At 39.0% G+C, this 26143-nt stretch overlaps 1 protein-coding gene and 1 pseudogene across 1 annotated transcript in view; both read right to left on the reverse strand.

The window, feature by feature from the left end:
* The window catches only part of MAP3K15 (mitogen-activated protein kinase kinase kinase 15), a 131699-nt gene that overhangs the window by 95975 nt on the left and 9581 nt on the right, over positions 1-26143 (reverse strand). The window contains 3 exon segments of the mRNA XM_072956714.1: positions 3347-3370; positions 5635-5652; positions 5655-5776. Coding sequence (XP_072812815.1) covers positions 3347-3370; positions 5635-5652; positions 5655-5776 — 164 coding nt within the window.
* LOC116278250 (eukaryotic translation initiation factor 5 pseudogene) lies at positions 10702-11510 on the reverse strand (annotated as a pseudogene).

Here is a 26143-nt window from a genome sequence, read left to right on the forward strand (position 1 = left end):
CAAGACATAAAAAGCAAACAAGTGGGTTCTTGGGGCTGGGGTGGGAACAGGAATTGTCTGCCAGCAAGTGTTTTGGAGAGTGATGGAGATGCTCTAAAAGTGGACTGTGATGATGGCTGCACAATTCTATTAAAAATCACTGAATTACGTGCACACAGGTGAATTTTAAAATATGTCAATTATACATAAATTAAAAGTTTCTTTAAAACCTGGAACACAAGACTATGAGCATCATCTGAAAAAAAGGTGAGCACAAAAGGTAATACTATGTTTCCAATGAATAGAAGCGCCCAGAACAGAAGAACAGGTCTGGTCCAGCCTGAAGCTGAGAGACTGGCTTCCCATCCTTTACATTCCTGCAAAGCAACTGCTCCTAAAATGTGCAATGTGGCTATCTGTGATGGTTAACTTTATGTGTCAACTTGACTGGCCACAGGGTGCCCAGATTAAACATTATTTCTGGGTGTGTCTGTGAGGGCTTTTCTGAAGGAGATTGGCACTTGGGAGAGGAGACTCAGTTAAGTGGATGCCCCCCCCCGCCCCACTGTGAGTGGGCATCATCCAATCCACTGAGGCCTGACCAGGACAAAAGGCAGAGGAGGGAGGAATTTGCCCCTTTTTTCCTGCCTAACTGCATGATATGGGACATCTCGTCTCATCCTCTCTGATTGACACCATCACCTCCCCTGGTTCTCAAGCCTTTAGACTTAAACTGAATTCCACCCCTGGCTTTCCTGGGCCGGCAGTTTGCAGATGGAAGATCGTTGGGCTTCTCAGCCTCTTTCATTACGTGAGGCAATTCCTCATTATAAATATCCCCATCTTCCTCTCTACGTATCTCCTATTGGTTCTGTTTCTCTAGAGAACACTGATTAACCCACCATCCCTCTATCAAATGGAGCCGAGTTCCATACATCATCGGGCACAACTCTAGAAACGTCTCAAAGCATCTTGGCTTCCATATATTCATAAATCACTTCAAGCACCTGGCTGCAGGTTCAGTGTGTGGTATTTGGTCTGTACTCCTGACTCACAGGACTTAATCATTCAACTAAGACTATGTTGTATCTCTCCTTTTAAAAGCTCTCCAATTATCACAGACCCACAATTTCATCAGATTCTCTCTCAAAACCTCTGGAGTTACACTATCCAGACCCGTTTCCAGGCAACATTACCCAAATCTATACGGAGGGGTAAGCGAGCAAACTCTTCTTAAAAGCCACCGGATTTACTCTGACATTCTATTTCAATGTTTCATCACCATTACTTGTGAGATATCCACCCTGCTGATCTCAGCCTTTTTTGAGCTTGCCCTCCTTCCATGCCATCTGGAGTAGAAGGACCTGCCAGCCTTACTGCTTTCTCAAAAGGGATAATATTTGAAAATGACCATGAACAATACCCCTTGAGTTCGTTCCCCTTCAACTCTTCCTCTTAGGTGCTATTTTCAACCCTCCCCGTCCCCGCTGGTCCTTTATTTTGTTTTCCTGAATGCTCTAAATTTTCACACCCCATCAAGCATGACAACCAGTACTGGGCACAGAATTCTCAAGCAAGGCCAAACACAGCAGAGAGATTAGTTGCCAAATCCTTTAGAATAAGTTCATTCTTAAAAAGCAAACAAAACAAAAACCTAGGGAGAATGGTGCCACGGTATCATTAGAATTACCAAGAATGTCGAGGAATTCCTGGGTGTTTGGAAAAGGGACAGTGTACCACAAGGGAGGGTATGTAGGAAAATGGTAACAGAATGATGCTAAGTCTCCAGAAGAACAAAAAGATTTCTAGGCTCCGATACAACCAACAGTCAGGATGGAAAAAGAAAGTTCTCTTCCTTGCACCTTACCTTAATGTAATTCTTGTTTTAAGGAATAACTGTTTCCTAGACATTCCTTGCATTAAATCCAAGCTACGTCTTTTCACCTGTACGACAATATGGAACATAGATCGAGCATTATCTATGAACAAAACCAGAGTCCACCTTATCATTTTACTGATGACGACACTGAGGACTGGGTTGGGGGATGGAATGACTGCCCAAAGTCACTGAGAGTCAGAGCTGGGACTACACCCTGTGCCTCCCAGCCTCAGGCCCAATTTCCTTTGATTGGACCCCTCTGTCTCCAAGAACGTAATTTAAGCAATCAAGATCTAGAAAGAACAGGAAAGACCCTATAAGCGGACGATGTTTGTATGTAAATGGGACAAAATGAAGCGACACATCTTTCCATTTCTTTTCCCAAGAAAACCACCTTGATGCCTTTTTTTTTTTTTTTTTACAGGTTGGCTTATTAAATCCATGCTCCAGTGGTAATTCTATAAACCATACCACTTGTCCTGTTTCTAGAACTTCATCCTCTGGCTTGGAGGAGGAGAGTCAAAGCTTCCACCTCCAGTAGGCAGTTCTGCCTGGGTCCTGGGGGAGCTGTGGGGTGGGGCTGTCTGTGGAAGGGGTAAAGTCACGCCAAGCTCCCGGTTCCCTGCAGAGGGCGCCCTTGGGAGAGCGCTACCTCCTGGGCCCTCATCTCCCTCTCCCTCTGTAAACATACATGTAAACGCGTTTGGGAACTTCAACTGGACTAGGAAAAGAGGCAGGAGGCCCTTCCCTTCTAGAAGGGTCAGTGGGAAGGAAGCTGAGGGCCAAAGGACAGGGATAAAAGAACTGTCCTGAGTCTAGGTCACAATGTCTCAAACCACAGCACCACACAGGCTTGGGAGGATGGGCGGTCTGGGGAGCATTCAAAGGTACAGGATAACTGTAGCACAATTTCCAAGGACATGATCTTCTTTGAATGTTTTTTTGGGGGGTGGGGATTTCATTATACAACTCAAACCAACACGGTGTTATTACGTCATTGCAGGAACTTTTAAATCAAATCAGGAGACTTGAGCACATAAATGGAAGGAAGTGGAAATCCATCTCGCCTCTTTGCAGCTTGTGGCAGGGAACACAGGGCTAGGCTCCCTACCTTAACTGCAATACAAGTTCATGTTTCTTTGTTGTGAGGGAAACTTCGGTGGGAAGTATGGAGGTATTGGCTCCAGCAGAAAGAATCTTGGTGGTCTACAGAACACCGATCCAGCTCAGAAGAAGACAGCCAGGTGGCTCCAGGCTCAATGTCCTAGTGTGTAACGAAGAACAAGCACACTTGCCTGACCTTGCCCTCTGACCCATACCCTGGGAGGCTGAGTGGGGCTGAGCCAGCTGGCAGCTTGAGGGGTAGGGAGTTCAAGCTATCCCCCTTAGAAACACAACCAACAGGTACAATTAGACAGTGGGGTTTTCAGGCATGTATTTTACATGTTTACATTCATAAAGTTAAAAATCTGAAAATATAATACTTACTGTGTTTTTTTGAGTTACCATACCCTAAAAAGAAAAGGCAGGATCAATATAACCTTTTTCCAAAACAGTCAATTTCCATAAGCACCAGCAAGCACTCTGTCCCCCCACCATCACCTGGCACCCATCTGGGAGGAAGAGTTAATCATTTGAAACCTTTCCCCCCAACCTCCAGCAAAAAGCTTCAAATAGGATGAGCCTTCAAGAATGGTAAATTCATGTTCTATGGAAAAATGGTCATAACTGGTTAGCTCTGGAGCTCCTGGCGGACATGTATGGTTATAAGGATTTTCCTGTAGCAGTGGCAATGCTTCTGTCCAAAGGTATTTCGAGACTCAAGTTTGGGGCTCTGGATGCCGTGCACCTCACCTTCCCAGCAAAGAATGTCGTGACAGCAAGGAAACACCTGGTACCCTCGGGCCTGGAACCATTTCTTGAGTCCTCAATGTGAAGGCTGCAGGCCACCCCCCGGCCAGCTTTCCTACAGAAGGGGTATTGTTGATAGAATTCCTGACATCTCGCTGGAGGTACTGTATTTTACGTACACAGGAATTTTCAGTCAATGAACACAATTTTAGTCAGTTAACTTAGCATAATAGTTTTGCAGCCCTCAACTGTATCATTCATGCCCTGCAAGCCAACATTTGCTGAAAAAAGAAAACATAATTAAACAGCTGCCCCGTAAGACGTGTTTTATGTGTTTTGAGATTTCTATTTTCTGACAGTAAGTACAGATTGCTTCTTCTGGCATCCAGTATAACTGAGTACACATTTCAATTTTAGGAAGTATTTTTCCATATCATTAAAAATTAAAACTTATCTAGGTCATGGGACTTTCCAGAGGAGTTCACTAAGGCACAGTTGGGGGAAAAATGTATTGAATTGGAAAAATATGCAAATTCTCATTTCATGTTTCTCATCAAAATATAGCAATAATAATCTACTCTTTCACATTTTCTAATTCTAAATATTTCTAAGCATAACTACTTTAGAGAAAGTCAGTAAAAGGAAAAAATTGGTATCTAAATAGAGAAAGCAAGCAATGTAGCTTGATTTACAGCCTTTTAGGAAACTATTTTATAATGTAAAGTATAACGACCAAACCGTTTCTTCTTCCACAGTCATGTGAATGGCTCTTAAAATACAGTACTGTGCTCTGATGACAGAGCACACAGCTACATGAAAAGTGTATGTGACATATAACACATACAGGTTACACGTCTGAGACAGACAGTATTTCTACCAGGAAATAATACCAAATTATTACAGAACCCAGACAAATCTGATTAATATTAGATCTTAAGAAACACAAACATGTCCAATCTGCCATCACAAAATTGTGCTAGTATATACTAGTGATTTTTAATATTAAGGGAGCTGGACATTTACAAATCATGCCGATGGCGGCTAACTCTGCACTACTGGTTCTCACCCCTGGCTGCACATTTGGGAAGTTAAAAAAGTCCCCTAGAGATTGTGACATAATTGGTTTGGGTGTGGCTGGTTTGTTGGGATATTTACAAACTTTCCAAATGACTCTAAAGTGCAGTCAAGGTTGAGTAATAATATTGCTGTAAGCAAACTAATGTAACAAATCTTTTATTCCTGCAATGATTTAACATAGACCAGGATCTTCTGACTAGTGTTAAGATATTAAACAATATTAATATTAGCTGAATTTTATAATAACTTACATTCGGCATTCACATTTTACAAACAGGAGTGCTTTTTAAAGTAATATATTATCCAAAAAAGCTTGAATCAAATTTGCAAAAATGCGTTTTAAAAATTCTCAATAATTATTGAGTTGTGCGTCAACACACAAGTTTTGAGTTTTGCTTGGCTTCAAACTGGGGGGAAAATAGGTAAATACTGATAATGTCTGTGCTAAAAGTTTCTGCCCATTTTGGTAACTGTTAAATGTCTTCATATTATTATCCAGGTTGAGTCTTTTTTTTTTTTTAATGTGTAGGTTTGGATCAAATTGCTCGTTAAAGGATTCAGAGTGGTATATTTGCTTCAATGGAAACTAACAGGAGTTTTTGCCTTCCCTTCCCAAATGAGCCTAGAAATATTCAAGTTGCCTGCAAATGCACATCTGCAGCACATATGCTCACACAGTAGCCAGGAAATCATCTGGTGAGCTAGAACCAGGGGTGGGAGGGAAGAAATCACACAAGCAAATCCTTATGGTTTGTCTCTGATCTCCTCTGCTACACGTACATTTCAACTAAACACACAATACTGCTTCAAAACGAAGTATTCGGGAGAAGATGAACACCACCCTTTACCTTCAATGAAAGAGCAGTGTGTCAGCATCAGAGTCATGGTATAGGATCACGTTATTGGCCATGCCGAAGCTTTCGCAGACTTCAAGATGGTAAAAGAGTGAAGGCTGTCTGGAGACATCACTCATGTCCACCACAGCAACATCTGACATGAACAAGGAGGGCACAGGGTCGGGGGAGAGAGAGGTCATCTACTTAATCTACTGCTAGTGATCGCCAACGGAGAGCGGCTGCAATCTGTATTTCTACCATCAGCCTTTTAGGTAAAGCAGAAGTAAGGAATAATTTGATTGAAATTATTCCATGAACTGTGAAAGAAAAGCAACAAGAATAAAAAACAAAAACCAAAAAACTCTTCCTTCTTCAAAGTGCTGAGAGAGCAGCCTCAGCACTTTGAAAAAATTGCTGGATTTATTTTAAATGTTATTTTATTAAGAAACATATCATACCCAAAGAATATATTTAGCTTATATACAAAGTATAAAGTATAATGAAATGAAAGCTCATGCATCCACCATGCAGCCCAAGAAACAAAGCATTATCTGTACTGTCGGAGCTCCACATGCCTCCCCCTAATCCCGTCTCCTCCCTCCTGCCCAGAGAACACCTCTATCCTGATCTTTGTATTTATCAGTTCTTTGCATGTATCTGTGTAAGCATGTTACATATTACTATACTGTATGAATTCCTAGACAGTACATTGTTTAGTTTTACATGTCTTTGAACTTTATATAAGTAGTGTTATACTGTATGTATTTTTTGACTTGCTGTTTTTGGTGTGAAACAACCAGCTTGTCTAGCTCTAAATTCATGCATTCTCACTTCAGCATATATGGTAACTAGATGGCAATTTCTTTATCCATCCTGCCTAAAGACATTTTGTTCATTTTTTTCTTTTCCTAGTTCAAACTGGTGTAATGAACATTCCTGCACCATGTTCCTGGTGCACATGTCCACCATCAACTCGACAACATAGATCAAATGCCCCTGGAGTTGTGTCCTAGAGACACCTTATTCAAAACAGAGAAGCAACACAGCGCATCAATAAAGAGCATGTTTAAATTTGCCTGGCAGCAATGGACACCATTTCAAATCTCGTCATTTTTGAGAGAGTAGCAGAGCTCCAAGTTTGGCTGGACTTTTCCCACTATGTGGAGCAGAAATTTTGGGAAGTAATGTCCAAACACATGCTTGTGCTGCTGTGACTCACAGGAAGTCATTGAAAATCCCAATGAAACAGAACAGAGGTGAAGTGAACAGGGGCATGAAGAAACAAGGCAGGCAACACTGGCTCTGGGCAGAGGCACTGGAGGATCTGAGCCCGAGCATCAGTAAGCCCTGGATGTGCCTTTTATTCTCTAACTTGTAGGTTGCCTATTATATGCCAGGCATTGTGCTCTGTGCCAGGGACAGAAGTGTGAACAAGAAATAATCCCTCTCCTCGAAACAACGTATAATACACTGGGGGTGATGCGAAGGAAGCGGTGGTTGGAATCAGGGTGAGGAGGGCTCCAGTGAGGGGATGAGGCACCCCTGGGAGGGTACCGAACCCACATTCGGATCGAGGGTGGTCAGGGAAGGTCTGGAACCTGAGGCTCCATAAGAGGCAGGCAAATTAGGGTCTGGATGGGGAGATGGAATGGGAAGGAAAAAGAGTCACAGGGAGAGAAGGAAGCAAGTGCGAAGGGCCAGAGGTAAGGCGGGGTGCACATGTTGGGGCCACTGCAAATCATTTCATGGGACCAGAACTCCTGAGCAGATGAACTTGGAAGGGTTAGTAGGTGGCAGGCAGTGAAGGAGTCTGAAGGCCAAGTTAAGAGGGTTGAACACTAGCTTGAGGCAATGGGAAACCTATGGTAGGTTTTTTTTTTTAACTTATGGAAAAGAACAAATACATATATCAAAGTTAACTGAATAATGAAGCCCCCTGTACCCCTCACCTCCCTCAACAATTATCAACTCAGCCAGCCTTGTTTCACCTCTACTGACATCCACACCACCCTCTTCTATACTATTTTAAAGCAAATCCCAGATATCATATCATTCATCCTCAAATATTTCACTATGTTTTGTTAAAAGAACTCATTTTTCACATATGTGTTATACGTATGACTGAAACATTATTCTGTACACTGGAAACTGACACACTGTAAACTGACTTCACTTCAATAAAAAATAAATTTAAAAAGAACTCAGAGAAAAAAGACAAATAACCATAGCATCAATGTCTTATTGTTATCTTAAAAAATAAACATTAGGAGTTTAAACAAGAGACTATCATATCCCAATTCACCCTTTAGAGGTTACTGCTCAAGAAAGGACAAATGTATATGCTGAGGAAACACTTTTACAACCAAGTTTGGTTAATTTATCTCCAGTGGATAACCATTCCCCACAGACATTTGCTCAGAGTCAAAAACCACAATGCCGCTGAATAAATTAGGCATTCTGCCTATTTGATTGTTCCCTGGACTCTTTTACCTACTCAAATTAAAAGGAATGTGTTTCCTAGTGATGTTATTAAGAAATGGCAACACAGATGCTAATTCCAAGGCCATTGGGATGGTTATAACTGCTTAATAAAGGAAAGGAAGCAAACAGAAAAGAAAGACAAATAAGAGCAGTGGGAAGGGGCAGAGGGCAGGGATGAAGGACTGCAGCCCCCACGTCATGCAGGTCATTTTCATAGGAAAGCAGCAACTTGGTGGAGTAGCTTATTGCCAAGTAGATTAAATTCTGACCTGGTGACATGACTTCCTTCTTTCCACTACCTTCTCAACATTCTGGGCTGGGACCTGTACCCTGGCCTCACCATCTCCACTAAGGAGCCCCTCCGTGGCTCCACCGAGAATGGAGATGGCGACTTTTCTCAGTGCCTCATTGAAACAGGACAGACTGACACTGCTAGTCAAAAAAATTCTAAGTGATTCATGTTCAACCGGAAAAATGCCTCAAACCCAAAGTTGGCATTTTTGCCTGCCATTTGTCACTCAGGCCAGTTGACTGAGTTTACTTGGAGAATTTATACCACAACAATATTCAACCAGCTTATTTTTAGAACTTATAAGACACTAAGTTATCAAATTTATAAATGATAAATATGATAAAATATCAGATTGGAATTTTTTATTATATATGCAAAATTGAGGGTTTTTTCCTAAAGAGACTATAAACTACCTAAAAGCTTTAATCATCACAATGGTCACTTGCTTTACCATTTAAAAAACACTTCCACAGACATCTCAGTTGAATTTCAGAAGCACCCTGTGAGGCAGGCAGGGTTAGTAACTGGTTCCACATGCAGGTGGGGAAATGAAGCAGAGAGAAAGCAACATTTCACCCAAGGTCACACAGCCAGGGCACGACAGAGTCAGGGCTCAAACTGAGACCCCCAGGGCCCAGATGAGGCTCACCACTTTCCGGACTTCCTTTCGCAAACCCAGCCACTAGCAGGAAGGGAGACGCAAAACAGTTCAATCAATCCTAGGCAAACAGATCACAGTGAAAAAGGCAGGTAGAAAATTCAGATTTTCATTTACAAATGCACCCTGTGCTCCAATTACCTTCTAGTCCCCCCTCCCCCCTCCATGTAGGCGAGTCTCAGGGGAAAAGCCTGCACAGAACAAAACATCCTCCTTGATAATGGACCACCCCCCCACCCCCACACACACACCTATCTTGGCTTAACAAACCTTAAGAAGTGATACCACATCAGAGAACCCACATCAGGGTACCACATCAGGGACTGCAAAATGCCAAGGCTCCCGTTAAAATCTACTCTTAGTGGGAAAGTGTCTGAATTTAAAAGCCAAGCATCCTTCAAGCAAGAATGAATTATAATTATCCTACTACATGTTTCTATGAAATAAGAAATGATAGAGAAGATTTTAGTTCATTAAAAATTTTTGAACATTATTTTAGTGAAATGTCTTAAAAGTACTAAGTAAAACTGCAATTTCTACTGCAGTTTAAAAGTATCTGATTTCCAAAGCAAAGCCTTAGTCAATAAAATGATATGATAGCAAATGATTTCCCATATCGTAATCCTGGGATTGTACTGGCTCATACCAGTTCTTTAAATATATTCCAGCTTATTCTAGGTTATCTGTAAACCTATCTCACTCCTAGCAGGAAAAAAGATATAATGCATATAAGAAAGACTGGCTGTGTCTAAATGAAAACAACTAGACTTTAGAATAATTTTCCTGCCAAAGACATATCTGACAAAACCTGATTGGATTTATGGCAACGTTGGTCATCTAAAATCTACCTAAAAACAACAAAGCCTAGATTTACTGGACAGAAGGCATCTCTACTAACTCCTACCATAATTTAGATCTTACTTCACCCAGTGCTGCTCAATTCCAACATACTTGAGGGCAGGTCAATGGAAAGAATGTTGTTAAGTGTCATTTAAACTCAATTTTCCCATCTTGTAAGGAGGAGATAACTGACCAATTCAGTGTCAGGAGGTCAACAAATCCCTACCAAGCGCCACATGGGATGGGTACTAGTTGCCTGGAGTATCAAGTTTCAACTGGGAAGTGGGGTGGGGAAGAGTGGGGCCATCAGGAACCTATATCTGGTCCCCTATCTTTTGCTTTTTAGTATCTTTCTTGTAACAATGGCCCCAAAAATCATTTTTATACTTTTTAATTATGACTGAGATGTGTCCACTTACTAGTTTTTTCAAAAGAAACATGCCATATACAAGCAAACTGTTTACTCACTGAGGTGAACGGACTCATTTGGCTTAATTTCAGACCACTCACAGCAAAATATTTGTAATATAAAGTGTAACATGATTTAAGTCATGTATTTACACATTTAAGTCATGTATTTGTTCACTTATATGCTGCTCTTCCAACCAACAAGGCAAAAAAAATGTGCAGCATTATAATGCAAACTTGGGTTCATTCATCACTTTATTCTAAGTTTTATTTTTTATTGAAGCATAGTCAGTTTACAATGTTAGTTTCAGGTGTACAGGAAAGCAATTCAGTTATACATGTTTTTTCAGATTCTTTCGCGTTATATGTTATTATAAGAAACTGAATATAGTTCATCACTTTAAATGGTAACAATTTCATCACCGTCATCCATGATGTTACACCTTTCAGTTCCAACTGTGGGTTCCCTGGCAGCCTTCGAATACACTACATCATATTTTCACCTTCGTCACCTGACAGCTCCTCTTCAGCTTCCTTCAATTCTTTTAAAAAGGGATCTGCTTTGACATGACTCTCTTTGGCAAGTGTTTTGAGACATCTTTCTTAAAGGCTTTTCTGACCAGCAGATAATGACCTCCTCTTCTAAAAGGTCTGTGTCATACATCGCCTTCAAGATGTGGACAATTTTAGAGACGAGGAGAGCTTGACATACTGCTACCACACAATGCAAACTGTGAAGAGGGTACTGCTGAGCTCTTCTGTTAAGAGTGTCAAAACTGTAGGAAATTTCTTAATTTGCTCTCTGATCGTCTGATTAAAATGACCATCAGTCAACACCAGAGGACCCATGACTTTAACATCTGCTTCAACAATAATACCCTCTTTCTTTTTCTTAAAAAACTCAATTGCTCCTTCAAGATCATCGTGAGATGCCAGGACTTTTGCATGACCGCTGACTTTTAACCCATACTGCGCTCTAAGCTCCTCAAGTGGTGTCCACCCCTACAGCCTGTGGAGGGGAACTGAGTTCATCCGGTGGCGGTAGTGACTCACTGCTGGATGAAGGGCCACTTTCCTTTGTCCTTATCCCTTCTAATTTCCTTTTTTTTTTTTCTCCCATGTACCAATTTCCTTTTTCTTAGGTGGTTCTTTGAGAATGAATATGCAGCGTTTATGATGTGCATCAAGCATGCCTCACTAGCCACAGGCTTTACAAAAATTACTTAGCAAGGACAAGTATTTTGGATGCAAGATTTTCATTCTCAGGACAGAAAACACGGTGTTTTTTTGTTTGTTTGTTTTATTCTGTCTTTGTGGGGTGTTTTATGGTAACAGTTTTTTTTTAATTTTTACTTATTTTTGGGGGGTGGTTAATTAGGTTTCTTTAACTTTAGAGGAGGTACTGGGGATTGAACCCAGGACCTTGTGCATGCTAAGCATGTGTTCTACCACTTGAGCTATATCCTCCCCCGAGAATATGTTTTTTAATGAACCCATCCAATAAGTCTTGAAACTTTAGCTTCGTGAGATCCAATGACAATTCTATGGTCATTCTAAACATCAAAGTGACCTTTGGTCTCAGCCCACAATCAAGATATTTGGAAGGGTACGCTGGAGGCCAATCAAGCACCTTTATGATGTCAACCATCTCCTTTTTTCCTATTTATTCTAATTCCTTTGCCCCGAGCCTTAACAGCCACACATATCACATATGGACAGAACTGGTCTGATACAACGCAGAGGGCATTGGGGATATTTTTGCTTACTGGTAAGCTTGATTGATATGACACAGAGATGCTTAACTGTATTCTGGTTACTACTGCTGCATGACCAATCTTCACAACATTTAATGATACAAGTTTGAGTTTGGTTCCAAGTAAGATTGAATACATACACTCCACCCTGTCTCTCCATGAGTGCAGCTATAAAAGCTGGACAGAATGGATGGAATAGCTATTTTAGGAGTATGAAAAGTAAGTGGTAGCAAGCTGATTGGAGAAGACAACCAAATTTCAAAGTACCACCAAATCAACAGCAAGTTTCACACTTTCCCCCAGGCTCCCCCAGCCTGGACTATAGGCAGCCTAAAACCCAGCAGTGGCTGTTGGGTGTGGACACAGCACCAGGAGAAGCCCTCTTAAAAAAATGTTTAAAAAGGCAGGAAAGCGGGCTCCTAATGCTCAGAGAGAGTGAGGGAAATTCTCTACTATTTTTCATTTTTTTCTGTTCTCTTGCACCTCCAGGCCCCCTGCAGTCCCACAGTGGTGAAGCAGAGGTAGTCAGTGGCAGTGGGGGCCTATAGGTGCCTGGAACTCAGAGAAGGGAATCTTTTGCTCTGATTGGAGGAGCTTTGGTCCCAAGGGTGGTGGTGGTAAATCTCCACTGCTTTTTTTTTTTCTGTTTCTAAACTCCTGGTTTCAGACATGGGCCAGTTGTGGGAAGAGTGAGGCCAAGTAGGGTAAGAGAAGCCCCAGCTTTTTGGCCACAGGACTGCAACGGGGAGCCCCAGTAAACCAGAAAGCACAAGGCTGAACAACACTAAAAAGGATCTGAAATCGGAATTGACACAACTGAAATAAAACTTGGCAGCCTGAACCAACTAGGCTGACTGCCTGCTAAAGCAAAAATGTCAGCAGACTCCATGGGCTATAAATAAGGGCCAGAATCTCATAATAATACTCCAAACGTTCAGGATATAATCCTAAATTGCTTGACATTCAGAGAAGCAGGAAAGTTTCAACTCACATGGGAAAAGACCACCAACAGACTCCAATGACAACATGACACAGACATCAGAATTATCTGACAATGACTTTAAAGCAGTTATTGTAAAAAGTCTCCAAGAATTGAGGGCAAACACTCCTGAAAAGAATGGAAAAAATAGAAAGTCTCAACAAATAAAGAACCAAATGGAAATCTGAGGAATGGAAAATATGATAAGCAAAAGAAAAAACAAACTAGATAGGCTCATAAGAAGAATGGAGATAAGAGAGGGGTCTGTGAACTTAAAGATAGTTCAACAGAAATCATCCAATCCAAACAAAAGACCAAGGGTTCGGGCCCAAATACAGAAAGATCGTATAGAAATCAAGACCCTCCCCCAAAGACGCATAAACCAGTAAGATACAAGGGGGGAAGGGTTACAGATAGATAGCTTTCAGAAAAAAAGGGAAATATTCTCAACTTCATTCAGAATAAGAGAAATACAAACTATAATTAATTGAGATACCATCTCTCACACATCAGATTAACAAGAGTCCAAAAGATTGGCCACCTGTTTCATTAGTGAGGCTGTAAAGAAAGACAACAGGATAACCCACGGATAGGAATCTGACACTATCTACCAAAATTATAGGTACATTTCTTCTTTAATACACAAATACCACTCTTGACTACCTAATCGCAAATACACCTACAGACGTATTAAATGGCACATGTATCAAGTTATTCATTGCAGCTTGGTAGTAAAAAAACAACAACAACAAAAAAAAAAACTATACATTCAAGTGTCCCTTAAAAAGATATTGGTAAAATAAACAGACTGGGTGGGAACACAGCCCCACTCATCAGCCAACTTCCTGAGCCACAAATGCCTCTAGACACGGCCCTACCCACCAGAGGTCTAGAACCAAGCTGCACCCAGCAGTGGGCAGGCACTGACTCCTCCAGTCCAGCCTCATCCACCAGGGCCAGATACTAGAAATAAGAAAACAACAGCCCCAAAGCCTGTGGAAGGAATCCACAAACACAGGCCAGACTCTACACTGGGACCGCCTGGACCCTGGCCCTTGGGTGACAAGAGACACACAGTACGTCTCCCACAGAGGGCCACTTCTCCAAGGTCAAGAAATGTAACTAACCTACCTAAAAATACAGATAGAAAGACAGACAATATGAGGTGGCAGAGGAATATCTTCCAGACCAACGCACAAGATAAAATTCCAGAAAAAGAAAGAAGTAATGAGGAGATAGGCAATTAATCTGAGGAAGAGTTTAGAGTATTGATGGTGAAAATGTTTAGAGAACTCAAGAGGAGTATACATGCACAGAACGACGTTTTGAGCAAAGAGTTGGAAAATAAACAGAATACCCAGAGTTGAAGAATAAAATTACTGAAATGAATAACACACTAGGAGGAACCAAGAACAGACTAAATGAGGCAGAAGAACGGATCAGTGAGCTAGAAGACAGATTAGTGGAAATCACTACTGCAGAACAAAGAAATGAGGATAGTTTAAGAGAACTTCGGGACAACATAAAGTACACTAATATTCGAATTATAGGGGACCCAGAAGGAGAGAGAGAAAGATCTGAGAAAAATTCTGAAGAGATAATAACTGAAAACTTCCCTAACTTGGGAAAGGAAACAGTCACCCAAGTCCAGGAAGCGCACAGGAACAACCCAAAGAGGAACACACCAAGGCACATAATAATCAAATCAACACAAATTAAGGATAAGGAGAGAATATTAAAATCAGCAAGAGGAAAGCAACAAGTAACATACAAGGGAACTCCCGTAAGGTTATCAGCTGATTTTTCAGCAGAAATTCTTCAGGCCAGAAGGGAGTGGCGCGACATATTCAAAGTGATGAAAGGGAAAAACTTACAACCAAGAATACTCTACCCAGCAAGGCTCTCATTTAGATATGATGGAAAAATCAAAAGCTTCACAAATAAACAAAAGCTAAAAGAATTCAGCATCTCCAAACCAGCTTTACAACAAATGTTAAAGGAACTTCTTTAGTCATCAAAGCACAAGAAAAGAGAACAAGAAGAAAGAGAAAAAAAAAAAAAAAGACCTACAAAAACAAACCGAAAACAATGAACAAAATGGAAATAAGAACATATGTATTGATAATTACCTTAAATGTGAATGGATTAAATGCTCCAACCAAAAGACACAGACTGACTGAATGGATACAAAAATAAGACCCATATATATGCTGTCTATAAGAGACTGACCCACTTCAGAGCTAGAGACACATGCAGGCTGAAAGTAAGGGAATGGAAAAAGATATTCCATGCAAATGGAAACTAAAAGAAAGCTGGAGTAGCAACGCTTTTATCAGACAAAATAGATTTTAAAATAAAGACTGTTACAAGAGACAAAGAAGGACACTACATAATGCTTAAGGGATCAATCCAAGAAGAGGCTGTAACAATTTTAAGTATATGTGCACCCAACATAGGAGCACCTCAATATATAGGGCACTTGTTAACAGACATAAAAGCCGAAATCGACAATAACACAGTAATTGTAGAGGACCTTAACACTCCACTTACATCAATGGACAGATCATCCAGACAGAAAATCAATAAGGAAATATAGGCCCTAAATAACACTTTAGACCAGATGGACTTAACTGACATCTGTATAGCATTCCATCCAAAAACAGAATACACATTCTTCCCAGGGGCACATAGAACATTCTCCAGAATTAACCACATGCTGGCCCACAAAGCTACTCTCAGCAAATTTAAGAAAACTGAAATCATACCAAGCAACTTTTCTAAACACAATACTATAAGGTTAGAAATCAACTACAAAAAAAAAACAAAACCCTGCAACATGTGGAGGCTAAACAATGCTATCAAACAACCAATGGATCACTGAAGAAATCAAAGAGGAAATCAAAAAATACTTTGAGACAAATGAAAATGAAAACAAGATCCAAAATTTCTGGGACACAGCAAAGGCAGTTCTCAGAGGGAAGTTTATAGAGATACAAGCCTACCTCAGGAAACAAGAAAAATCTCAAGTAAACAACCTAACCTTCCACCTAAAGCAGCTACAGAAAGAAGAACAAACAAAACCCAAAGTCAGTAGAGGAAAAGAAATCATAAAGATTAGAGCAGAAGTAAGTGAAATAGAGACTAAAGAAAATAGAAAACATCAATGAAAATAAATCTGGTTCTTTGAAAAGATAAACAAAATTGATAAACCTTTAGTCTGACTCATCAAGAAAAAAAAGGAGAGGGCTCAAATTAATAAAATCAGAAATGAAAAAGAAGTTACAACCAACACCACAGAAATACAAGGGATCATAAGAGGCTACTATGAGCAATTATACGCCTACAAAAAGGACAACATAGAAGAAATGGACAATTTCTTAGAAAGGTACAATCTCCCAAGACTCAACCAGGAAGAACTAGACAATGTGAATAGACCAATTACCAGCACTGATATTGAATCAGTAATTTAAAAACTCTCAACAAACAAAAGTCCAGGACCAGATGGCTTCACAGGTGAATTCTACCAAACATTTAGAGAAGAGTTAACACCTATTCTTCTGAAACTATTCCAAAAAAATTGCAGAGGAAGGAACACTTCCAAATTCTTTCTATGATGCCACCATCACCCTAATACCAAAACCAGACAAAGGTATCACAAAAAAAGAAAATTACAGGCCACTATCACTTATGAATATAGATGAAAAATCCTCAACAAAATACTAGCAAATCAATTCCAACAATGCATTAAAAGGATCCTACACCATAATCAAGTGGGATTTATCCCAGGGATGCAAGGATTTTTCAACATCCACTAATCAATGTGACACACCACATTAACAAATTAAAGAATAAAAACCATATGATCACCTCAATAGATACAGAAAAAGCTTTTGATAAAATTCAACATCCATTTATGATAAAAAAAGAAAAACTCTCCAGAAAGTGGGCATAGACAGAACATTCACCACAACATAATAAAGGTCATATATGATAAACCCACAGCTAACATCATACTTAATGGGGAAAAGCTGAAAGCATCTCCTCTAAGATCAGGAACAAGACAAGGATGCCCACTCTCACCACTTTTATTCAACATAGTTTTGGAAGTCCTAGTCACAGCAATCAGAGAAGAAATAAAATGAATCCAAATTGGAAATGAAGAAGTAAAACTGTCACTGTTTGCAGATGACATGATACTATACATAGAAAACCCTAAAGAAGTGACCAGAAAACTACTAGAATTCATCAATGTATTTGGTAAAGTTGCAGGATACAAAATTAATATACAGAAATCAGTTGCATTTCTATACACTAATGATGAAATAGTAGGAAAAGAAATTAAAGAAACAACACCATTTACCATCCCACCAAAAAGAATAAAATACCTAGGAATAAACCTACCCAAAGTAGGCAAAAGACTTGTACTATAAGACATTGATGAAAGAAATTGAAGGTGACATAAACAAATGGAAAGATATACTGTGTTCTTGGATTGGAAGAACCAATATTGTTAAAATGGCCATACTGCCCAAGGCAACATACAGATTCAATGCAATCCCTATCAAATTACCAATGACATTCTTCACAGAGCTAGAACAAAAAATATTAAAATTTGTATGAAAACACAAAAGACCCCAAATAGCCAAAACAATCTTGAAAAAGAACAGGGCTGGGGGAATCACACTCCCTGACTTCAGACTATACTACAAAGCTACAGTAATCAAAACAGTACAGTACTGGCACAAAAACAGACACATAGATCAATGGAACAGGATAGAAAGTCCAAAAATAAACCCATGCACTTATGGTCAATTAATCCATGACAAAAGAGGCAAGAATATACAATGGCAAAAAGATAGTCTCATCAATAAGTGGTGCTGGGAAAACTGGACACTACCTGTCAAAGACTGAAATTAGAATATTCTCTAACACCACATACAAAAATAAACTCAAAATGAATTAAGGACTTAAACGTAAGACCAGATACTATAAAACTCCTAGAGGAAAACATAGGCAGAACACTCTTGGACATAAATCACAGCAATATATTTTTTGAACCAGCTCTTGGAGTAATGGAAATAAAAGCAAAAATAAACAAATGGGATATAATTAAACTTAAAAGGTTTTCACAGCTAAGGATATCATCAACAAAATGAAAAGACAACCTACAGAATGGAAGAAAATATATGCAGATGATGTGACTGACAAGGGACTAATTTCCAAAGTATACAAACAGTTCATACAACTCAATATCAAAAAAAAAGCAACTCAATCCAAAAATGTGCAGAAGACCTAAACAAGCAATTCTCCAATAAAGACATACAAATGGCCGATAGGCACATGGAAAAATGCTCAGCATCACCAATTGTCAGAGAAATGCAAATCAAAACTACAATGAGATATCACCTAATACCAGCCAGAATGGCCATCATTCAAAAGTCCACAAATGATAAATGCTGAAGAGGGTGTGGAGAACAGATGACTGGGTAAAGAAGTTGTGGTGTACATTTATACAGTGGAATACTATGCTGCCATGAAAAGAATAAAAGAATGCCATTTGCAGCAACATGGATGGACCTGGAGATTGTCATTCTAAGTGAAGTAGACTGGAAATAGAAAAGAAAAGTATCATATGAGATCGCTCATATGTGGAATCTAAAAGGAAAGGACACAAACGAACCACTTATTATTTATAACTTAAATGATTGATTTCTTGAATATGTGTAAGCACATTTGACTGTCCTTTATGATCGGATTATTGCATTCTGTTGATTCTTATTTTGTGGTTGGCTTTACTCCTTAGATGACTATGTAAGTTTGAAAAGCTAAAGCTCTAAACCGTTCTTAGAAACAATGATCAGTACATATATATAAACTAAAAAAAATGCAAAGTATATTGTATATATGTATTTACATGCAATATATTGTATATGTGCAGTCAAATTGTAACAATCTACCTAATAAAACTGAAAAATGAAAATAAATAAAATAAACAAAAAAGTATTGGTAAAATAAACAATGATACATCCACCCAATGAAGTACTATTTAGCTATAAAAAAGAAGGAAGATTCCTATATTCTGATTAGGAAAGGTGTCCAAACTGTTAATGGAAAACAGCAAGGTGTGTAACAATGCATTTGGTCTGGTACCTTTTGAGTAAGAAAGGGAAGAAGAATGTATACTTGAATGTGCTTGTATTTACACAGCAGAAGTGGTCAAACTTCTGTAAAGGACCAGACAGTAAATACTTCCGGCTTTGTGGGCCACATAATCTCTTTTTGTAGCCCAAAAGTGGTCACAGATGAAAGGGTATGTTCCAATGGAACCTTACTTACAAAATAAAGGCAGCCAGCTTGCAGGCTGTAGCTTGCTGACAACAGACATAAATGAACAGTGTAAGGATCATTAGGAAACTAAAAATAAATTAGAGCAAACAGCATAGATGAGATAAAAATAAAGAAACTGGGCCTCAATATTAAAAACTTTTGCATTAAAGCACAGTATCAAGAAAGTTAAAACAAGCGGGGAGGATACAGCTCCAAGTGCTAGAGCGCATGCTTAGCATGCTCGAGGTCCTAGGTTCAATCCCCAGTACCTCCTCTAAAAACAAATGGACCTAATTACCTCCCTCCACCCCAAAAAAGGAAAGTTAAAAGATAAACCACAGAAAGGGAGAAAATATTAGCAAATCATATATCTGAGAAGGGATTTCTCTCCAAATTATATAAAGAATTCTCACAGCTCAATAACAAGATAACAACCTAAATAGAAAACAATAGAAAAAGGACTTGAACTGACATTTCTCCCAAGAAGATATACAAATGGCCAACCAACACATGAAAAGACATTGAACATTCTTAGTCATTAGGGAAATGCAAATCAAAACCACAAAGAGATACTACTTCAAACCCACTAGGATAGCTGTAATTTTTTCAAAAGGCAGAAAATAACAAGTGTTGGTGATGATGTGGTGAAATTGGAATACTCATACGTTGCTGATATGAATGTCAAGTGGTGCAGCTGCTTTAGTAAAGTTGTTTGGAAAGCAGTTCTTTAAATGGTTAAATAAAAAGTGTATGCACCCAAGTGTCCATCAATGAATGAATGGATAAACAAACTGTAGTCTATCCATACAGCAGAGTATTTTTCAGCCATAAAAAAGGAAATTCTGCTACAACATGGATGAACCTTGAGGACATTATGCTAAATGAAGAGTCACATACACACACACACAAATACTGTATGATTCCACTTACATAAGGTAGCTAGAGTCGTCCATCTCAGACAGAAAGTAGAATGGTGGTTATCAGAAGCTCAGGGGGAGGGCAGAGTGGGGAGTTGTTGTTTAATGGGTACAGAGTTTCAGTTTTATAAGATGAATAGTTCTGGAGACTGGCTACACAATAATATGAATGAATTTAAGATTACTGAACTGTACCCTTAGAAATGGTTAGATGGTAAATTTTATGGTGTGTTTTTTATCACAGTAGAAATTTTTAAAGGAACGTTAGAGTTGCCAGGACCAAGCTTCACCCAGCAGTGGGCAGGCCCCGGCTCCTCCTGCCAGGAACCCTGCATAAGCCTCTAGTCCAGCCTCATCCACCAGGGGCAGATACTAGAAATAAGAAAACAACTATCCCAAAGCGTGTGGAAGGAGTCCACAAACATATAGAAAGACAGACGGTATGAGATGGCAAAGGACTATCTCCCAGGCCAAGGCACAAGATAAAATCCCAGAAGAAGAAATAACTGATGAGGAGACAGGCAATTTATCTGAGAAAGAGCTTCAAGTAATGATGGCGAAGATGTTCAGAGAACTCCAGAGGAGTATAGATGCACAGAGTGAAGTCTTTAGCAAAGAGCTGGAAAATATAAAGAATACCCAAACAGAGTTGAAGAATAAAATCACTGAAATGAATAACACACTAGAAAGAACCAAAAATAGACTAAATGAGGCAGAAGAATGGATCAGTGAGCTAGAAGACATATCAGTGGAAATCACTATGGCAGAACAGAAAACAGAATAAAGAGGAATGAGGATAGTTTAAGAGAACTCAGGGAATTACAAGGGAGTCACAAAAATTAAATAAAATCCAGGATAATACAAAGGAAAATTACCAAACCACAAAAGGAAGAAGAAAGGAACAAAGAGGATATACCAATTCAACTGCAAAGATAAGTTCAAAATGGCAATAAACACACATCTATCATTAATTACTGTAAATGTTAATGGACTAAATGCTCCAGTCAAAAGACATAGAGTGGCAGACTAGATAATAAAGCAAGAACCTTCAATAGGCTGCATACAAGAGACCCACTTTATGGAGAAGGACACATATAGATTGAGAGTGAAAGGATGGAAAAGGATATTCCATGCAAATGGAAAAGCCAAAATAGCAGGTGTTGCAGTACTGATTCCAGACAAAACAGACTTTAAAACAAAGGCCATAAAGAAAGATAAAGAAGGATATTTTATAATGATTAAAGGAGTGATACAAGATGAAGATATTACACTCATTAATATATATGCACCCAATATAGGAGCACCTAAGTACATACAAGAATTAATAACAGAGATAAATGGCGATATTGATGGGAATACAATCATAGTTGGAGATTTTAACACTGCATTAACATCACTAGACAGATCTTCCAGACAGAAAATAAACAAGGCAACAGAGAAATTAAATACTACAATAGAAAAACTAGATTTGGTGGTTATTTTCAGAGCATTACACCCTCAAAAAATAGGATATACATTCTTTTTAAGTGCACATGGAACATTTTCCAGGATCGATCATGTACTTGGACACAAAAGAAACCTCAACAAATTTAAGAAGATAGAAATTATCTCAAGCATCTTTACTGACCACAATGCCATGAAACTGGAAATCAACAACAGAGAAACAAAGGAGAAAAAAAGAAAAGCATGGAGATTAAACAATATGTTATTCAAAAAACAATGGATCAATGAGGAAATCAAAGCTGAAATTAAAAAATACCGTGAGACAAATGATAATGAAAGCACAACCACTCAAAACCTATGGGACACAGCAAAGGCAGTGTTAAGAGGGAAGTTTATAGCGATACAGGCCTCCCTCAAAAAAGAAGAACAATCTCAAATAAACAAGTTAGCCCACCACCTGAATGAATTAGAAAAAGAAGGACAAAAAGCCCCAAAAAGCAGCAGAAGGAAGGAAATAATAAAGATCAGAGAGGAATTAAATACAATAGAGATTAACAAGACCATAGAAAAAATCAACCAAACCAAAAGCTGGTTTTTTGAAAAAGTAAATAAAATCGACAAACCTCTGGCCAAACTCACAAAGAAGAAAAAAGAGAGAGCACAAATTAGCAAAATAAGAAAGGAAAATGGAGAAATTACAACAAACAAAATAGAAATACAGAATATCATACGAGAATATTATGAAAAACTATATGGAACCAAACTGGATAACCTAGAGGAGATGGACAAGTTTCTGGAAACATACTGTCCACCAAAACTGAATCAAGAAGAAACTGAACACTTGAACAATCCGATCACTAGAAAGGAAATAGAAATAGCAATTAAAAACCTCCCTACAAATAAAAGTCCAGGACCGGATGGCTTCACCGGAGAATTCTACCAAACATACAAAGAAGAACTCATACCAGTCCTTCTCAAACTCTTCCAGACGATTGAAAAGGAGGGAATACTCCCAAACTCATTCTATGAAGCCACCATCACCCTGATACCAAAACCAGGCAAAGACACTACAAAAAAAAGAGAATTATAGGCCAGTATCACTGATGAACATAGACGCCAAAATCCTCACCAAAATTTTAGCAAATAGAATCCAACAACACATAAAAAAGATCATACATCACGACCAAGTGGGGTTCATCCCAGGGACACAAGGCTGGTTCAACATACACAAATCAATCAATGTAATACATCACATCAACAAGAGAAAGGACAAAAACTACATGATCATCTCAATCGATGCAGAAAAAGCATTTCATAAAATTCAACATCCATTTATGATACAAACTCTCGCCAAAGTGGGTATAGAGGGAACATATCTCAACATAATAAAAGCTATATATGACAAACCTACAGCCAGCATAGTACTCAACAGTGAAAAACTCAAAAGCTTCCCACTAAAATCTGGGACAAGACAAGGATGCCCACTATCACCCCTCCTATTCAACATAGTCCTGGAAGTCCTAGCCACAGCAGTCAGGCAAGAGAAAGAAATAAAAGGGATCTGAATTGGAAAAGAAGAGGTAAAAGTGTCCTTATATGCTGATGACATGTTACTATATATAGAAAACCCTAAAAGGTCCACACAAAAGCTACTAGAGCTGATTGAAGAATTCAGCAAGGTAGCAGGTTACAAAATTAACGTTCAAAAATCAGTTGCATTTCTTTACACTAACGACAAATCAACAGAAAAAGAAAGTAAAGAAACAATCCCCTTTAAAATAGCACCCAAAGTAATAAAATATCTGGGAATAAATCTAACCAAGGAGGTGAAAGAATTATACACAGAAAACTATAAACCATTGATAAAGGAAATTAAAGAAGACTTTAAAAAATGGAAAGACATTCCATGCTCTTGGATTGGAAGAATCAATATTGTTAAAATGGTCACACTGCCCAAGGCAATCTACAGATTTAATGCAATCCCTATCCAATTACCCAGGACATATTTCACAGAACTAGAACAAATCATAATAAAATTTATATGGAACCATCAAAGACCTAGAATTGCCAAAGCATTCCTGAAGAGAAAGAAAGAGGCTGGAGGAATAACTCTCCCAGACTTCAGACAATACTATAGAGCTACAGTCATCAAGACAGCATGGTATTGGTACCAAAACAGACATATGGACCAATGGAACAGAACAGAGAGCCCAGAAATGAACCCACAAACTTTTGGTCAACTCATCTTCGACAAAGGAGGCAAGAATATACAATGGAATAAAGACAGTCTCTTCAGCAAATGGTGTTGGGAAAACTGGACAGCAGCATGTAAAACAATGAAGCTAGAACACACCCTTACACCATATACAAAAATCAACTCAAAATGGATTAAAGACTTAAACATAAGACAAGATACAATAAACCTCCTAGAGGAAAACATAGGCAAAACATTATCTGACATACATTTCAAAAATTTTCTCCTAGAAAAAATAAAAGCAAGAATAAACAAATGGGACCTAATGAAACTTACAAGCTTCTGCAGAGCAAAGGAAACCAGAAATAAAACAAGAAGAAAACCTACGGAATGGGAGAAAATTTTTGCAAGTGAAACCGACAAAGGCTTGATCTCCAGAATATATAAGCAGCTCATACGACTCAATAAGAAAAAAATACACAACCCAATCCAAAAATGGGCAGAAGACCTAAAGAAGCAATTCTCCAAGGAAGACATACAAATGATCAAAAAGCACATGAAAAAATGCTCAATATCACTAATTATCAGAGAAATGCAAATCAAAACTACAATGAGGTATCACCTCACACCAGTCAGAATGGCCGTCATTCAAAAATCCAAAAATGACAGATGCTGGAGAGGCTGTGGAGAAAGGGGAACCCTCCTACACTGCTGGTGGGAATGCAGTTTGGTGCAGCCACTATGGAAAACAGTGTGGAGATTCCTCAAAAGACTAGGAATAGACTTACCATATGACCCAGGAATCCCACTCCTGGGCTTGTATCCAGAAGGAAATCTACTCCAGGATGACACCTGCACCCCAATGTTCATAGCAGCACTATTTACAATAGCCAAAACATGGAAACGGCCTAAATGTCCATCAACAGGTGACTGGATAAAGAAGTGGTGGTATATTTATACAATGGAATACTACTCAGCCATAAAAACCGACAACATAATGCCATTTGCAGCAACATGGATGCTCCTGGAGAATGTCATTCTATGTGAAGTAAGCCAGAAAGAGAAAGAAAAATACCATATGAGATCGCTCATATGTGGAATCTAAAAAACAAAAACAAACAAACAAACAAAAACAAAGCATAAATACAGGACAGAAATAGACTCACAGACAGAGAATACAGACTTGTGGTTGCCAGGGGGGTGGAGGGTGGGAAAAAAAAAAAAGAACTCTGGGAAAACATGAAGCGCTCTAATATTCACATTATAGAGGTCCCAGAAAGAGAAGAGAGAGAGAAAGTATCTCTCCAAAAATTTTCTCAGATCATCACTGAAAACTTTCCCAACTTGGGAAAGGAAACAGTCTCTCAAGTCCTGGAAGCGCAGAGAGTACCACACAAAAATCAACCCAAAGAGGAACACACCAAGGCACGTAGTTATCAAACTGACAACAATTAAGGATAAGGAGAAAATATTAAAATCAGCAAGAGAAAAGCAACGAATAACATACAAGGGAACTCCCATAAGGTTATCAGCTGAGTTTTCAGCAGACACTCTACAGGCCAGAAAGGGTGGCACGACATATTTAAAGTGATGAAAGGGGAAAGCTTACAACCAAGAACACTCTATCCAGCAAGGCTCTCGTTCAGACCTGACGGAGAAATCCAAAGCTTCACAGGTAAACAAAAGCTAAACGATTTCAGCACCAGCACACCAGCTTTACAACTAATGTTAAAGGACCTTCTCTAGCCATCAAACCAAAAGAAAAGAGAACAAAAGGAAGAAAGAGGAAAACAAGACCTACAAAAGTTCGGGGGTTTTAGTGGTTCCTTATAAACTTTGGAATTGTTTTTTCTAGCTCTGTGAGGAATGTCGTGAGTATTTTGATGGCGGTTGCGTTGGATCTGTGGATTGCTTTGGGTAGTGTGGCCATTTTGATAGTGTTGATTCTTCCAATCCAAGAGCACGAGAAATCTTTCCATTTCTTTGTGTCATTTCAGTTTTCAGAGTATGGGTAACCTCCTTGGTTAAGTTTATTTCTAGGTATTTTGTTGTTTTTGATGTAATGGAAATGTTTATGCCAGTTATAAAATTCTGGTTTTTGAAGTGAAAAAAAAATAAAGTGAATGAAGGGCTGCAAATGGCAATGAATCCTTCTTTCTTATGGTGAGCTGTATTCCATTACATATATGTGTGCTGCATCTGCATTATCCATTCAACTATTGATGTGC

Source organism: Vicugna pacos, chromosome X, assembly GCF_048564905.1.
Source record: "Vicugna pacos chromosome X, VicPac4, whole genome shotgun sequence".
Classification (NCBI taxonomy): domain Eukaryota; kingdom Metazoa; phylum Chordata; class Mammalia; order Artiodactyla; family Camelidae; genus Vicugna; species Vicugna pacos.